The 10,596-nt window shown below is 52.9% G+C and overlaps 4 protein-coding genes across 4 annotated transcripts; 1 reads left to right on the top strand and 3 right to left on the bottom strand.

The window, feature by feature from the left end:
- Window positions 1-2,480: 2,480 nt before the first annotated feature.
- Window positions 2,481-5,388, bottom strand: slx4. The gene is made up of 2 exons (XM_024840989.1): window positions 4,416-5,388; window positions 2,481-4,366 (listed from the first exon to the last, which is right to left on the bottom strand). Exons 1-2 carry the CDS (start codon window positions 5,259-5,261, stop codon window positions 2,687-2,689), a joined length of 2,526 nt encoding a protein of 841 aa, XP_024695092.1. The 5' UTR covers window positions 5,262-5,388; the 3' UTR covers window positions 2,481-2,686.
- A 217-nt stretch (window positions 5,389-5,605) lies between these two features.
- On the bottom strand, window positions 5,606-6,699 carry P168DRAFT_302826 (EKC/KEOPS complex subunit CGI121/TPRKB). The gene is made up of 3 exons (XM_024838699.1): window positions 6,532-6,699; window positions 6,354-6,476; window positions 5,606-6,299 (listed from the first exon to the last, which is right to left on the bottom strand). Exons 1-3 carry the CDS (start codon window positions 6,685-6,687, stop codon window positions 5,985-5,987), a joined length of 594 nt encoding a protein of 197 aa, XP_024695091.1. The 5' UTR covers window positions 6,688-6,699; the 3' UTR covers window positions 5,606-5,984.
- Window positions 6,700-6,965: 266 nt separating this feature from the next.
- Window positions 6,966-8,315, top strand: P168DRAFT_288437 (Bax Inhibitor family protein). Its single transcript, XM_024836786.1, has 2 exons — window positions 6,966-7,514; window positions 7,572-8,315. The coding sequence occupies exons 1-2, from the start codon at window positions 6,988-6,990 to the stop codon at window positions 8,053-8,055; spliced, it is 1,011 nt and encodes a 336-aa protein (XP_024695090.1). The 5' UTR covers window positions 6,966-6,987; the 3' UTR covers window positions 8,056-8,315.
- Window positions 8,316-8,620: 305 nt separating this feature from the next.
- Window positions 8,621-10,580, bottom strand: P168DRAFT_288435 (uncharacterized protein). Its single transcript, XM_024836785.1, has 4 exons — window positions 10,457-10,580; window positions 9,784-10,365; window positions 9,505-9,728; window positions 8,621-9,432 (listed from the first exon to the last, which is right to left on the bottom strand). Exons 1-4 carry the CDS (start codon window positions 10,545-10,547, stop codon window positions 8,740-8,742), a joined length of 1,590 nt encoding a protein of 529 aa, XP_024695089.1. The 5' UTR covers window positions 10,548-10,580; the 3' UTR covers window positions 8,621-8,739.
- Between the last annotated feature and the right edge of the window lie 16 nt (window positions 10,581-10,596).

Genomic DNA, 10,596 nt, shown 5'->3' with positions numbered 1-10,596 from the left:
CATCTTACTTTGCTAGTTAAGTACAAGACTCCATCTGCACATCTCCACGTTGACCGTCAGAGACTCCCCGCTACACTTACAGTTATATCAACAGTTACACCCGCAATTCCAAAATGGCCCCAAGAAAGCGCACCGCCAAGCAAGCCAACCTGGACCAGGAGTACAGGCTCTCGATCTCAGAGTCCGTCCCAACCTCCTCAGCAAACAACGAGGGCTACGCCCTCAGAAAGCGGCCCAACCGGATGCCAACACCCAAGGTTAGAACCAAAACAGCTGGAGAAAACACGGCCAAGAAACCCGCGAAAGACGCACGTTCCGTTGTGCGAAAGTCCACCACGACTGGCGGAGGTAAGACTAACCCCACTGCTAAATCCGCTGCTGCTGCTGCGAGACCGCAGGGCGTTCGGAAAAGCGAACGGGATAGAAAGCCTCCCCAGCTGTATGAGGCGCTCTCTCGTGAAGAGGAGCGCGCGGAGAGAGAACGCTTGGCTGCTGAGAGGGCTGTGAAGAGGAAGAAAGTGGCTACGAAGCAGACTGCGAAACAGACTGCGAAGCAGCCGGCGAAGCAGACCACGAAGCAGACTGCGAAACAGCCTACTAAGCGGCCTACTAAACAGACTACGAAGCAGGTTACGAAACAGCCTACGAGACAGCCCACGCCAGATCCTACGTGTGATTATTGCGAGGTAAGCATGCATCTATCTTTCCTTCCTTCCCTTCCTTCATTCTTCTCCCACGGGATAGGTGGTGTGGTTCGCTAATACTAACAATCAACAGGAGACGAATAGAAGATGCATCATAGACACCGAAGGCTGCAATTGGTGCAATCGTGATGGGATGATCTGTTCCGTAACGGACCCAGCAACCGGAGAGGTTATATACTACGGAGAAACAGGGCTCACGGGATCGGATGCAGACGAGGTTGATTCACAGGCAACAGTGACTGACGTTAACATGATCTCCTCAGACTCCGAAGACGAGCCGCAGCAACAACAACAACAACAACAGGCCGACGATGGTGAGGATTCTGATTCAACGCATACACTAGGACGCACTGACGAGGCAAATGATGAAGGTCAAGTCCCCAACCCGCCCCAAGCAGGAATCGCCATCCTCCAGCAGCAGATCGCCCAGTTGCAGCAGACGAACCGGAACCTGACAACCCAGAGCCAGAACCTGACAGCCCAAAGCCAGAACCTCCAAACCCAATACGATGACCTTCACGCCCAGCACGAGGCCCTCGTCCTGTCGTACGGAGCCCTCGAGGCGACCCAGAACATGGCAGCGCTGGACCAGGACATGGAAAACCGAAGCCAAGACCTCCAGGCCCAGTTCCGTGACCAGGCCTTCCAGAACCAGTACCAGAAGGCCCTCGCGGCGCACCAGACCCTCGTTGCATCGCATCAAAACCTCCAGACTCGGTACAACGCCTTGACAGACACGAATGAAAGCCTGCGCCGCCAGCTCTCAAGATACACATCTGTCCTGCCCGGACAGCCAGGCGTAAGCTCCCCTCCCCCTCCCCTTTCCTTTCTACCCCCAAAGAAAAGAGTAACTAACGCACGATATTCAAACCAACAGGCCAATTCCCCGGGCGCACAAGGAGAGCGCGGAATCAGCCCCTGGCGCCTAGACATGGCAGAGTTCCTCGACCTCTCGCAAGCCGGTCCCAACTCCAACCTCCACGACCCCGACGCCATCAACGCCTTGCTCCTCGCCGAGCACGACCCCGCCAACCAGCCGGTTCTCTCAATCGAGGACATCGCCGGCCAGACTCCGCTAGACGCCCAGGAACAGCAACTCGTCGACCGTGCCTTCCGGGAAGGATGTCAGGATCCGATGATTTCTGGCGAGATGGCGCCTTCTCCTGATGATCAGTCTATGACGGATATGCCGAATTTCTCTTAATCTGGTTTGGTTTGCTCTTGACTGACTGGTGAGGGCGGGATGCTGGTTTGGCTAATGATGTGTGCTACGCGCTATCTCTAGGACCGACTCGTCGCTGATCGTGATTGTCCTGGGTTTGGATACCGAGGGATTACCCATGCTATGCTATGATCCATGCTATGCTATAGTGAGTGAGAAGACCCTGGCGGCTAACTCACTAATGAACTAGGACTACCAGATATCTATATGGTGGGATGTTCCGAGTGTCGTCCCTCCTACTTCAATGTCTAGGTATTTCCCTTTCCCTTTCTCCTTGTTTTTGTTTCTCTTTTGCATTTTTATTTCATCTGGTGTATTGTTTTTCTTTTCTTTTGTGCTGCATTGCATAGGGTTGGTTGCTCTGGGGTTTGGTGATTCTTGGTTTGGGCTTAGCATTGATGGAGTTGTTTGTGGTATTTACTTGGAATTTAATATTCATTTTTTTGCGGCGGCATAGTGAGAGTAAGGCAGAGGCTTCCATCCAATGCCTTGCATAGTAACCTGCTAGTATCCAATAGAACAATCCTGTTCTTTTCTTTCTTCGAAATGCACCTCTCGTACTTATACAAATATGGGTATCTCAATATCTATTATACAAACCTAACACTACCAACTCCAATCCCTCTGATCTTCGAAACACCAACACCAACAGCAATACAAGATAATCACAATCCAAACCCAAACCCAAACCCAAATCCAAACCGATTATAAACACAGGACGCGAGATCAACAACCAGCACTGACCTCCTTTCCCACCCACTCATCTCCCCCCACTACCTAACCGCCGATAACAGCAGCAGATCCCCTTACTCTCGCACCAGGTTCTCACGAACCCGGCCCCGACCTCGCGGTCTTCATGGACAAGCCCCAATCCTTCTGTGTTGAGCCAGGCTGTGAAGTCCTCCAGGATGAGCGGATCGTACATGAGGATCTTCTCGTGCCAGGTGAGACGTCCGTTGTGGCTTGGGGTCCTGGTTTGGGCGCGCACTGCTGCTGTGATTTGACTGGACAGTTCTGGGGGAACTGCTTCTGTCTTGGATGAGGTGGCGTGGGCTTTTGAGGGGCTGATTGGGAGGGGTGTGATGGGTAAAGATTGTTGTTGCTTTTTTTCGGTGGGGTTGGTTGTATACCGGCCTTGTAAACGGTGGGGGGAAGGGATGACTTCGTCTTCGGAGTCTTCGATTTCTTCTACGTCGATAAACGATCGTCTTGGTGGGACTGTTTCCGGGGTTGACGCGCGCACGCTAGGTGGCTGGTTGTTATCCTTTGGGTCTGAGGCTTGAGACTGAGCATTGACTGCTGCTGACTTGGCCGAGGTACGCGGTTGAAACTTTGCCTTGGATGTGGTGCTCGTCTTTTTGGTCGTGTTGGTCTTCCGCTGTCGTTTCTCAGGCGCATGTTGCTGGGATGAGGAAGTTTGTGAAGCTGGAGGATTCGGCTGTTTATCATCGGCATTGGAGTGAGGGCCTCGCTTGGACTCCCAGCATTTCTGGAGTAGCTCTACCATTTTCTTGCGGCTTTTGAGCGGCTTGAAGCCGTAGGAGGTGATTTGCTTTGAGAGTTCGGCATCTGTAAAAGCGTTGAACTGCGGCATTGGAGGGTTTGTTTCGGGGAGTTGAGGTGTTTGTGGTTTGTCTTGCGAGATCTGTGGTTCTTGGGGTAATATAGTTGTTGGCGCAGTAGATGAAGCAGCGTCTACGACCGGGACTTGTTTGTCGGTCTCTAGCTCGATTACAGCGTGCTGTTTGCTGTTGTCGTTTATTTGTTCGTTGCTAATGCTCTTCTCAGGACATTTGTCCTCGTTGCTCTCTCTCGAGCTCTTCGAAAGAGCAGACATATCCACCATGTCCAAAACTTCTGCTTGAACAAGTGATCCTTCACTGTCCCTAGCTGCGATAGACCACAGGCTTTTTGTGTTGTTGAATCGAGTAATCGTGTTAGATGATAAACCAGGTCTCGACCCTTGCGGTAAAGGATCTGTAGCCATACTCCTCTCCGACTCGTAAATTGCAGCCTGCATCTCCCGTAGCGTCTCTGGCGACTCTTCCCTCTCCAATTGACTGCAGGTACCAAAGACAAGATCCTGGTCCTCGATAGACTTTGCAGCCGCCTCCGGAGAGAGAACAGTGAATTGAGGTTCCTGGGGTTGCGAAGTCGCTTTCCCCTTTCGTTTAGACTTGGCCCTATTCTGTTTCGTTGCCACTGCGCCCTCCCCGGAATCTAGTGTTGCTTGGGATGCGGAGTCGGTAGATTCGGCAACACTATTATTATACAGTGCTGTGACACGGCCTGTGAGCGTAGTGATCTTCTTGGGTTTTGTTTTGCGTTTCCTTTCGGGTTTCTGCGTCTTCGAAAATTGTGTTTCACTCTCGGTAGGTGTATTATCAGAGGTAGTGTTCGATGCGTGAAGTGCCGTAGGATGACATCTTGAATCTACAAGCTGCCCAAAAATTAGCATAATCGGAAGATAGTAAGGGAAATGCACATACCTCTATCCGGCGCCGCTTGGTCGGTCCGGCCTCTTCAGCCACGTTAGGGGTATCCCTAGACGTATCCGAGACCCCATTGAACCCATAGCCAGAGATTAGGCCTCCAAAACCAGAATCATTGGCCGAATGAGACACCTCTTCCAACTCAACAACGGTTTCGCAAACGCTCTTTGTCGTATTCTTGACAGGCGTCCAGTCCAACCTTCGTTTCATCGCCGGTTCCAGCTGCAATCCATCATTTTGCCAATCATCCGTTTGCTCCGCGGCTTTCTGCTCTGAAGAGAATTTTGGAGTCGATGGACAGCAGTCCGCCTTTAAAGGTTCTATCGTAGCCACACTGCCAGATTTCGCGACTCTTCCAGTGAGGGTCTTATTTGCCGATTTGGTTTGCTTTTTAGAGCCCACAGATCGCTTCTTTTTCGTGCCGGTGTTCACTTCCGAAGTGTTCGCATTCTTCCCTGCAACAGATGACTCTAACTCAGCAGGCGCATCCTGTTCGTCGCGAGCGACCTTCGGTTTCCTTCCCCTCCGCTTTTCCCCTACCCCCAGTAGTTTCGATTTCGTTTCCCGTCCGGTTTTGTTCGCTTCTCCGGCGTTCGTGGGTTCTCGAGAAATTTCGTTTGCGTCGGGTCGCGCGCCATCCGCCTGGTTTTTGGTGCTGAAAAATCTGGACTGCGATTTGGCTCGGAAGAGCTCCGATGGCGACGGTACGGAAGGCGAAGAGTACTCTCGGGGAGAGAGTCCAAATAAGCGCTCGGGGTCATATGCTGGAGGCCCAGTTGGTGTGTGACAGGGTATGCGCTCTGGAGAAGAAGAGACAACGATAACGTCGGTGGCGGCGCTCATGTTGGCGGGTCGCGATCGATCATGATGTGGTTCGACAATTGGCCACCGATAGCGCTGGTCGTGTAAAGCGAAAGAGACTCGTATATCGTATGCTGTGGTTACCCAGCTAGTGGGCGACACATTTCTTGGTCTTCCGGTCTGTTTGTGGTGATGTGAAGTAAGACTTGGATGGAGGAACAAAGGGTCGAGATCACAGGTTTCGATGTCTTGGCAAAGTTGCGGTATTGCCGCATTGGGAAGCCGACAATAGTGGGCAGGGCAACGGTTGGCATTTATCTATATTTACAGATTGGGATGATAATTCTAATCAGCTTCAAGGTATTTTAGCTAGCCATTTTGGGTATGTTCAGTGATATGCTTTCTCTGCTATATGTATCTATTGAGTTTGTGATGGGCCGTCTGTGAAGACGAGCGGCGCATCTGGAATGTCTTTCCCTCTCTTCCCTACCGATATACATTATCCATATCTAGGTTGCGTCATGTTCCAGCAGCAACTCGTCTAACGTCACAATATGTACCAGCAAGCCCGCGACCAGCTTTAACCCGTCATCCCCCGTGGCCAACTTTTCCGGACGCAGGGTAGGGACACCCATCGAGGAAGTGTAGCCAAGGGAGACCCAACGGGTCCATAGAGTGGCTCTCTTTCAGATACCCATGGACCGGGTTGTGCGGTACACAGGAAAGCTCCAAGGCAAGGAATTTGGCTTCGAGTACGGCCGATGTTCACGTCGCACCACGCAATGTGATCGCCCCGATTACTGAAAGCTCGAGCTGCTTCATTTCATCTTGAACGACACCAGCCGCCTTCTTGGGGTTCGAAGAGCCCAATGCTCCCAACTTATAGACCTTCTTGATCTTCGAAACGTCCGAGATTCCAGAGAGCGTTTCGTCGTCGAACGGCGCGGGGGTACCCTCGATCGATTGGTTCAGGTGTGCTGCGACGGAATCGTGGGTAATTTCGGGGGTTACGGAGACCTTCACCACCAGCAAGTCTGTCGTCGTGTCTGCGATACCGAACTTCCGAAACGAATCGGCGATCTGCAAATGTCAGAAGATCATGATCGTAATAGAGTAGAGGAGTGTCTGGCGCACATTGTTCGTAGGACTGAAGGAGAACACAATTTCCGAATGGATATTGCGCGACTTCAGACGGCCATTCAGGTAGTCGTTGGCTGCGCGGAAGACTGCGGTGAGAAGGTGTGTCCTTGACAGAACCTATGTCCTAGTAAGAAATTCTGTACGTATATCTGGAATCGCTCTATCCTCTTACCATGCTCGCATCGATAAGGGCATATTCAAAGTCCCCATTCCCCGAGATCAGCTGTTGGCGCAAAAAGGGCGCATTTTTGACGTCGCGGTAGAGAGCCACATGCACGGGCATGGACGAAGGGAGGTGAGGAATGTGGATAGTGTCGAGAGCAGACATCGTGAAAGAAGTGATCTATCGTATGGATTCTCCAAACAAGATCGGGTTCTCAATTGAATGCTAATTCCCCTCCTCCCCCACTAGAGATCAGTCTAACCGGATACGGACTATGAGTAATTTGTGAGTCACTTATGCAAAATTGCGCTTCTCGAAAGTTCGGCGTGCCGTAGACGGAAAGCCGCAGACCGATGACTAATGACTGATATCATCATCATTTCTGGCTCGGCTTTGAATATATTCCTCGGTCTCTCCGACATCTCAACAACCCATCTCATCCACCTCTCCCATCGTCCAGCAATCATGGCGTTCTTCATGCGACGCCCGTTTGCTATCCCGACGGCTCTCCGTCAGGTCCCCAAGACCGTCAACAACACCACTCGGTTTATCCACAACTCGCCTTTAAAGCCTAGCCAGCCCAAGCCCATTGCTGGACCCTCCTCCGTCTTCGCAAAGTCCAGACAGACTTTCCAGAATGCCTTCCGTCGCACGTACATGCAGCCGACCTACAACGCCTCGAGTGGCAATCTCTCCCAGCGACTTCTGTACGGCGCGGCCATCGTGGGTGGCACGGTGTTGGTAACCAACTTGATCTTCAACCGTGAGACCCGCGAGGATGGCGGCATGCCCGCTTACGAACGGAGCTTCCTGAACGAGACTTTCATGCACACTGGACTTGGTATTGGTATTATCGGTATTGCTGCTCGCGCTTTGCACATGAACGGATGGTCCTTCCGTCTGATGTCCGCTAGCCCTTGGGCTGTCATGGGTCTCGGTCTGGTGGCGAGCATCGGCACGATGTACGGTACTCTCTACACTTCGCCGGACAAGTAAGTACTTCAGACTCTATCCCGTGGACGAATTTGGCTAACGTTCCTGGCAACTAGCTATGTGGTCAAATACGGTCTTTGGTCTGCGTTCAACCTCACCCAGGCTGCGCTGCTCTCGCCCCTGATGTTCATGCACCCCGCTCTGCTCGCTCGCGCCGGTCTCTACACTGTCGGCATGATGGGCTCCATCGCTTTCGTCGGTGCCACCGCTAAGCAGGAGAAGTACCTATACCTGGGTGGCCCTCTCCTCGCTGGTGTGACCATCGTCGCTCTCTCCGGTTTCGCTCCTCTGGTCCTCCCCGCCACCGCGACCCGCACCCTGATGTGGTCCGAGAGGCTCTGGCTGTACGGTGGTCTCGCCGTCTTCGGCGGCTTCACCCTCTACGACATCCAGAAGATCCTGCACCACGCCCGCCTCGCCGAGAGGGGTCTCGTCCGCCGCGATGTCGTCAACGAGAGCATCAGCCTCGAGCTGGACTTCCTCAACATCTTCATCCGCATGGTCCAGATCCTCAGCATGCAACGCTCCAACCGGAAATAAGCGACTCTCCTCCATTAGGTAGAGCCACTTCTTTTTGGCTAGACCTACTAGTAACATTGCTTGTTAAATATCGTTAGCACGGTGACTTCCGTCTCACCCTCTCAACCAGACCTTCACGGCTTCTGCCTGAGCTGAGCCGTCTCTGGGAAGAAAGTGGATGCCCATTTGTGGTCGCATTTTTGTTCACTCATTGTTCACTCATTGACTGCTGCTTAATCTCCATTTTGTACAATACTATGTCGGTCGTGTGATTTTTTTTTGATCATTTTTTATATGCGCGGACTACCTCCCAAGGCGATTCTGCGTCCGTTCCTGACGTCCATTAAGGAGCCGATGATCAAGTAAGGGATGTCTAAGAGAACCTAGACCGTTGAGATAGATGACTAGTGGACTGGAACAACATCTCCGCTCAAATACGATAAATACATCAATAATCAGTATCTTCAGTTTCATTTGTAGCAAAGGAAATGCTTGACAATCAATTTGGTATGGTGATTACAAAAGCCAATTCAATCTAAAGGATCCAGCCATGCCAGACAAAACAAAAAAAAAAAAAAAAGTAGCAGTAGTGTATTGAATAAAAAAAGATATATTTAATAACTCCCCCCTCCCAACTGGAGCTTTACCAGTAGGGAAGGGGATCAAGAAGTAGAAATTCATAAAGGTTCTTTCTGTACATTATAATTATTTTCGGACCCGTCGGGCATGACTGACCAAATTCTCGATCACGCCCTCAAAGGCTTCCTTCTCGCTGACGAGACCGTCCCGTCGCTTGAGCCAATACTCGAGGACGGAGCTGGCGCGCAGCGTCACCTGTTCGACTTCTTTGACGTGGCCCTTCAGTTCCGGGTCTGTCATTCCGTCGAGGGCGGCGTCTGTCGTGGCGCAGAGCCGGTGGACGGAGGGGAGGTCGAGTTCGGGCGGAGGAGATGGTTCTCGTCGGCGGGATGTGCGATAGCGCGAGGTGGTGGACGGGCTGTCGGGTTGAGAGCCGCGGGCGCGGCTCCCTGAGCGTGAGTGGTTGCCGGAGAGTCGTGGTTCGAAGCCTGTGTTGATTGAGGGGAGGACCAGCTTCTTTTGTTTCGAGGCTGGTAGGATCTCGTCTAGGTCGACGGGGACGCCGAGCGAGACGAGGAAGAGTCGGCGGATCCGCGATTTCACCCAGTTTTGGGGCTGCAGTGGGGGAGGTGCGACCAGCTGCGACCATAGGGACAGGGAGCGCTCGGTGTTGAAGATGGCGGAGGAGTTCTGGATCGGTTCTACTGGGGGGAGGGATGCGATTTCTTTTGTGGTGGGGAATAGGTGGTCTAGGGGTTCGTCCAGAGCGGCGTATAGGTCGGGGAGGGATTGGAGTGAGTCGAAGTCTAATAATGGTGGCTGTGGCGGGCGCCCTGTCAGCATATGCGGTTTGACCAGTAGCAATCCAGCGTATTATGTTGGAATACTCACAACGGAGGGTGGAGTGGGAGGCTGAGAAGGGACCGGCTCTGGCTCCTGGAAGCCGTCATCGAAGTCATCAAAGTCCCCAAAGTCATCTTCGCCCATCTCCTGTTCTTCGGCGAAGTCATCAAATTCGTCTGCGGGCTCGGCATCCGCTGTCTCATTGTCGCCTTCTGGGGAAGGTTCAGGTTCATCATGGTCTTGAGAAACGAGCTGTGGTGAGGATGGCGGGTCTGGATTCGTCAATGCCCGTAACCATTGAGGCCGCCGCAAAAGGGTATAACCTACCTGGTGCATCTGGGACCGTCTCCGTCACATCTGGCAGTGCATCGCTTGGTTTTCTTTGATGAGCCCGCGGGTGAGGTGATTCGTCCTGCTCGGGAGAGGAATCTACCCTCGAGAGCACCGTTTCAGGGACCTCCACATCGGCCGCATTTGACTCCGGGCTGAGTGACGGTGAGGGGCCAGGCGTAGTCATCACCACGTCGGGGACGGCATCCGCTTTGCGCTGTTCATAAGCCAAGGTCCCAGGGACGTCCCCGTGGCTCGGCTCATCCGGATTGACTACTTCCACCACAGTCCGGGGGATGGCGGATTCCCCGGCATCTGACGGACGGCGGGACGGCCCCGCAGTCGAAGCACTTCGGCTACGAGACCCTTCGGGGATGACCTCGATTTGATCAGGGATTGCATCCCGCTCCCTTATTTCGTATGCGGACGTTCCGGGGACTTCGCCATATGCGGGATTATCGTCGACCCTTTCCACCCGAGTCAGCGGGACAGGGGATGCACGATCGGACAGCGGTTGTGAATCGGATCGTTCGCGGCCCTCGCTAGCGTCTGAGAAGTGTTCTTCGTCACTATTGTTCACTAGAGAGAGGAGAAGACTTAGTAGCTAGTCCCAATTGACACCCCTGTGCCTCGTAGGCATGCCAGCTGTCGGCCGTGCTGGAAGATGTACCTGAGTCCTGAGTCCCGGGATCCTCCAACTCCACGCCTTTCGGGGGAACCTCCAAGTGTGGACTGGATGGACGGGACGGCCGTTCCGACATGAGGAAGGAATAAGTTTAAGCGAACAAAGAAATCATGTAGACAGCCCGA

This window comes from Aspergillus campestris (assembly GCF_002847485.1).
Source record: "Aspergillus campestris IBT 28561 chromosome Unknown P168scaffold_3, whole genome shotgun sequence".
Classification (NCBI taxonomy): Eukaryota; Fungi; Ascomycota; class Eurotiomycetes; order Eurotiales; family Aspergillaceae; genus Aspergillus; species Aspergillus campestris.
This window is presented reverse-complemented; position numbering and strand designations above follow the sequence as displayed.